At 51.3% G+C, this 5,498-nt stretch overlaps 1 protein-coding gene across 1 annotated transcript; it reads left to right on the top strand.

Annotated features, from left to right (window-relative positions):
• The first annotated feature begins 2,300 nt into the window (after positions 1-2,300).
• On the top strand, positions 2,301-4,840 carry CHCHD2 (coiled-coil-helix-coiled-coil-helix domain containing 2). Its single transcript, XM_032707333.1, has 4 exons — positions 2,301-2,463; positions 3,004-3,250; positions 3,871-4,024; positions 4,532-4,840. The coding sequence occupies exons 1-4, from the start codon at positions 2,414-2,416 to the stop codon at positions 4,540-4,542; spliced, it is 462 nt and encodes a 153-aa protein (XP_032563224.1). The 5' UTR covers positions 2,301-2,413; the 3' UTR covers positions 4,543-4,840.
• Positions 4,841-5,498: the final 658 nt, after the last annotated feature.

The following is a 5,498-nucleotide window of genomic DNA, read 5'->3' as shown; positions in this document are numbered from 1 at the left end:
CGCCCCCCGCGCACGCGCGCGCGCCCCTCATTGGCCCGCCGCGCGCTCGCGCGGGCCCTTCATTGGCCCGCCCGCGCCCCGCGGCCACGCCCCCCACCCCCTGCCGCTCGCGCCGGACGTGGCGCCTCGCGACGACGTCACGTCAGGCCGGGCGGGGGTGGGGGGGGCGGAGGGTGTGCGGCGCCCCCTGGCGGCCATGGGGGGCGCTGCAGAGCGGTTTCGGCCCCGCCATCCCCGCCCCTCACAGATTTCTGCAGGAAAATGAGCTTTTCCCCTTCTTTTTTCCCTCAGATCTGAGCGGTCAGGGGAAACTTGGCAGCTCTGAGGAATGCTACGAAAGTCGACACGGCTGATATGACCCTCAGGGATAATGTGTCGCTTCACTATAATGTGGGTCTCAGGCAGGTTCTCCAGTGAAGCTCCAGGTGTTTTCCATGGTTTTGGACAGAATGAGCCTGCAGACACACAGAGCCCATCTGCTGTGCAGAGAGATCTCCCTGAGGGCCTGTTAACATTCCCAAGGATTTTCTGAGATGTGTAATTTGGACAAGCACTATAAAAAGCACGTTAAAAGTTTGTTTATCCTAGCACACACCATAGCCTGGTGCTCCGCCTGGCTCCAGAACAGCTGCTGATGGATTCTCCCAAGCCTCGCTTGGCCTTGGAAGAATAAATACTCCTCACACTTGAGCAATGGGATTTCATCGCCTGTTTCCCAGGTCTGGGACCAGATTCCATCACTCCTCACAGCCAGAACTGTGAATCCACAGCACTGGTCACAATCAGGCCGACACAACCCAAGGCAATCAAGGCTGGATCTTCTCTCACATGCCTCTGGTTTCTATCAAAAGCAGCATCAACACCTGGCTGTAGCTGAAGAACCAGCCAATGTCTCTGGTCTACTCGCACAAAAATCACGGCAGCTGAAAATAAACAATCTTTGCTCACTGTAAACACCACCAAAAACACTGGTACTGCTGTGTTTGGGAATGGCCACCAGCTACTCCTTCTGCCGCCCCTCCCCAGTTCCTTGCAGCCCGTTATTGTGGGCATTAGGAGATGGTGGGAGTGAGTCAGTACAAAAGGAAGCTCTGGAGTTTTCCCAAGGAAGGCAAGAGAACAAAGCACAAAGGCAGCATTCATCCCATCCTGCCCTCATTGTTCCGCAGAACAAAACCAATTCAAAGAGGGACGCGCTGCAAAATGACTTCAAGCACCAAGAATCCCTCTGCCAGCAAAAGAAAGGGAGTTGAAAACCATTAATTAAAAAGAGTTGAGAAAACCACTCATTAAGAAATGAGTTGTTTGAACACTGGAAAAAGTATAAACGAAATTATAAATCTCCCGCTCTCTGTGCCATGATTTGCTGTCAGTGGGAACAAGGGGAGAGGGACAATGGGAAAGGAGCGGAGATGACGTACACAGGAGAACATGAAATGTTATTTATATTTATCTCCTAATAATTTTTATATTAACAACTGCTTTTCTTAACTGTGCTTCTGGATTACCACTATATAAACTCACAGTTTAATGCTTCCTTCATCAGACAAGAGTTACATCCCCTGACATACAAGATGTTGAAATGACTAATCTTACACAGCTCCCTCTTTTACAACTGAAGAAACTGTGAACAAGCAATTTTTTGTCATGAATTGTCACGACTGGTGATAATCTATATGTGATATAGATATATCTTTTATATAAATGCATATACACATATATACATGTACATACATATACACATACATACACATATATATGCATATTTATATAATATATGCATATATACATACATATTTTTTGTATATCCATATTTGTGTATATCCATATATATATATATCTCCATATATATATATATATATATATATGTATACACACACACTTATAATTAATGAGATCCCCTCAGTCTTCTCTGGGTTAAAATCCAACACCTTCAATTCTTCTGAAGGGCTTTTGGGGGGGTTCCTTCTCCACAGAGAACGACTCCCTGAGGGCTGGAACACGTTTAACCGTAGCTTAGGTATTTATTGCGACTGTGGGTCCCGCCGGCGCGGGTTTAAACCGCAGTCCAGGTGTTCATTTTGAACCGAGCGTCCCGCAGGCGCGGGTTTATCGCCGTTTATGTGTTTATTTTGCCCTGAGGGTCCCGCAGGCGCGGGTTTATCGCCCTTTACGTGTTTATTTTCCCCACAGACGCCGCCGCCATCGCGGCCCCTCGCGGTTCCCCCGCGTCCCCTCAGGCGGGCGAAGGGGCGTGGCCTCTACAGGGCCCCGCCCACCGCCACCCGCGCGCACGCGGAAGTGACGCGCACGCGGTGACCTTCAGAGGAGGCGGGCGGGTGTTGGGACAGGCCACGCTTTCTCTTTCTTCCCGGTTCCCTCCGCTCCGGCTCCTGCTCTGCTCCCCGCCGCCATGCCCAGGGGCAGCCGCAGCCGCACGTCCCGGGTGCCGCCCCCCGCCAGGTGAGGGCCACCCGGGCCGCCTCCTCTTCTCTCCTTCCCCTCTCCTTCCCTGGGGGCCCCGCGCAGGCCGCAGCGGCCTGTCCGCCATTGCACTGCGGCCGCTGCGGCCCGGCGGGTTGGAGCTGCGGTGGCTCTGGGGGAGCGGGATTGGGTGCTTGTGGGGGGTGTGGAAGTGGGTCTGCTCGGCCACAAGGCCTGGCCATCCCGCGTCTGGACTTTAAGGCTTTATTAACCCTTAAGGGTTAATCAACCCTATTTGGGTCATACCTCATTTTTTTGCGCAAGATTTTGCAGTCCTTTGTGGGGTGGGGGGACGGCGAGGCTTTAAAACAGCCAGAAAGAAGCCTGTAAATATGACCCTGTCTTGCATAAGTCGCTCTCCAGAACACCGAGTTCCTGCCCTCGGGGTGTAACTCTGTGACTCTTCCGGAGGGACAGTGACCTCCTGGCCCTGTAGCCACGTGGGCTCTGCCCGGAGCGGTTTGGAATGATAATGATGATGATGGTAATGATGTGAGGTTTCTCTCTCTCTCATCGCAGCCGGGCCCCGCCGATGAGAGCCGCGTCCCCAGCGCCGGCTCCTCGGGCCCAGGTCCCGGCCGCGGCTCCGCCTTCTGCCGTGGCGGCTCCGGCGCCGAGGCAGCCAGGGCTGATGGCCCAGATGGCCTCGACCGCCGCCGGGGTCGCCGTGGGCTCGGCCGTGGGACACACCATCGGCCACGCCATCACCGGAGGGTTCAGTGGAGGGAGTGGCCACGAGGCTGCTCGGCCCGATATCACTTACCAGGTGAGGGAAAGCACAGCAGGACACTACTGGTGCCTTGACAGATCAGCCTGTGGGCTGAGGTAGTTGCTAGTGACATAAAACACCTCACAAGTCACAGCTAGGGTTTATAATTATAATTTTTCTGTATATAGACTATATATATAATCATATATAGTCTGTAGTTAGATTGAATCTTCAAGGTAACCACCACACTCACCACGAGTATCTTAAAAGTAGCTCAGAAGGATGCACGAGTGATGTGTGCTTGTGGCAGGGTGTTGTTTTCTACTGTAGTGTTCCCCTTATTCAGGCAGGACTTCCATGTTCCAGGTCTGATGATGGTCAGATCTATTGCAAGACCTTTCTGTGCTGCTCAGACATTTTTTTGCCCAGATGCCATTCAGAGTTACCTGAGCATATCCAAAATCACCCAAGTGTTTCTCACTTAAAAAACTACTCTGACTGTGTCATGCCACTGCTGGAAACTTACTTTGTACTTCAGCCCATTATATTTTTTTCCATTTAAAAAGCAACATCTTCACTAAAACACAGGGAAGAAACCTCAGCCGGCAGCACGGGGGTGGTTTGGCTTTGAGCTGGAGCTGTTGGAAGGGCCCTTACAGGGTTGTGTGCTGTTTCAGGAGCCCCAGGCAGCTCAGGCTGCCCAGCAGCAGCAGCAGGCTGGTCCTTGCCAGTACGAGATCAAACAATTCCTGGAGTGTGCACAGAACCAGACTGACCTCAAGCTGTGTGAGGGCTTCAGCGAGGTGCTGAAGCAGTGCAAGTTTGCTAATGGTAAGTAGACAGTGCTGACAGTAAACTACTAAAATGGGCTAATCAGTAGAATTATTGTGGGAATGATGTCCTGGGGTTTTGATCTGTCTGGTAAGGAATGGGGAGTGATGGCAGGTGCACCAAAGTCAGGTAAAGCAGCTGCTGTTCTGTTGGGCTTCCTGCTTTGGTCCTGTACATGTAGCTGGAGGTGATGGGGTGGAGAGGGGGTGAATTCCTGAAGTTTTGTGCTGGTGCATGGATTGAAGCTGACCGGGGAAGTGGCAGCAGCACACTTGGAGAATCAGCAGGGCACTGTGAGCCTGTTGGAAGGACAACAGCCAAACCATCCTGACCTGGGAGGGTGAAGATGCTGCACACTAGGGTGCTTTGCTGGTGTCTGCAGTTCAGCATGTCCCAGCAAATGGATGAGGGGAAGGGGGAACATCCTAGCAAATCTGCTTTATGGCAAGGAGAACCAGCTGCCATTCAGGGATCCAAAACTTACTGACATAACTCCTTACCTTGCAGGTTTGGCCTAAGCCTGCAGGACAAGGCTGCTGAAGACCATCTTTCAAGAACTGACCTATGAATGAAAAAAAAAAAAAAGCTTCAATAATAAAGTTTAAAGCTGTCTGATATCTTGTTAGTTCATGTATTCACACTCATCCTGCCATAGCTGCCTCTGATGTGATACAACTTAACAAACAGCCGCAGATTAATTTAGCACAAAATGGAAGAAGGAACAATAAAGCAGAATGAGCTAATGTGGGTTCACTGGTTTGCTGCTCGTGTTGGATATATGTGATATGGTGTATGAATAAACTTCTCTCTCTAGAAGTACCATCTGTGCTTGTTGAGTTTGAGTGTTGGAGTTGAACTGGAAGGGTGATGAGGTGAGAACTGATTTTGGCAGCTGTGCTGCCAGCAAGGGTGCCTGCAGGGCTGGAGCTGCAGGAGTTCAGGAATGCTGGTAGCTCAGTGGTTACCTCTGCCTGCCAGGTATCTCCTCCTTGAGCATTTGCACCCCACAGGCAACTTCTGCTGATGGAAATGAGTAGTGACAGGGAAGGCTGTGGCTGACTCTACACTATTCTGCACAGTGGGTGTCAGTCCTCCAACAACCTCCTGTATACCTTAAAAACAAGCTCTGTGTTCAGATTCAAGGGATTCTGAGCATCACATTCCAGTTCCCAGTAAGACAGAAGCTGTAGGTGTTTCCTTCATCCTGTGACAGGAGCTGAGGGCTGAAAGATGAGAGGATGGTCCTGTGGCCTTTCCCTCCTGCCTGGCTCAGGCAGGTGGCAAAACCACTGCTGCTGCGTGAACCAAGAATAATAATCATCCCTATTTTAAGAGTATATTTACTGGTGCAAAGTGCAAACCCTCCTCTTTCCATGGGAGGGAGCAGCCAGCTCATGCCTTCCTCAAATCCTTGGAGCTTGCAGAGTAAATACCTTGCTGCACTTCTCTGGTAAACCCTGGATAGCGTGTGCTC

This window comes from Chiroxiphia lanceolata, chromosome 20, assembly GCF_009829145.1.
Source record: "Chiroxiphia lanceolata isolate bChiLan1 chromosome 20, bChiLan1.pri, whole genome shotgun sequence".
In the NCBI taxonomy this organism is placed as follows: domain Eukaryota; kingdom Metazoa; phylum Chordata; class Aves; order Passeriformes; family Pipridae; genus Chiroxiphia; species Chiroxiphia lanceolata.
Note: the sequence above shows the minus strand (reverse complement) of the source record. Positions and strands in the feature narration are given on the sequence as shown.

Coding starts and splice junctions, on each gene's coding strand:
- CHCHD2 (XM_032707333.1), top strand. CDS start 2,414: ATGCCCAGGGGCAGCCGCAGCCGCACGTCCCGGGTGCCGCCCCCCGCC. Junction 2,464..3,003: donor CGGGTGCCGCCCCCCGCCAG/GTGAGGGCCACC, acceptor CTCTCATCGCAG/CCGGGCCCCGCCGATGAGAG. Junction 3,251..3,870: donor GGCCCGATATCACTTACCAG/GTGAGGGAAAGC, acceptor GTGCTGTTTCAG/GAGCCCCAGGCAGCTCAGGC.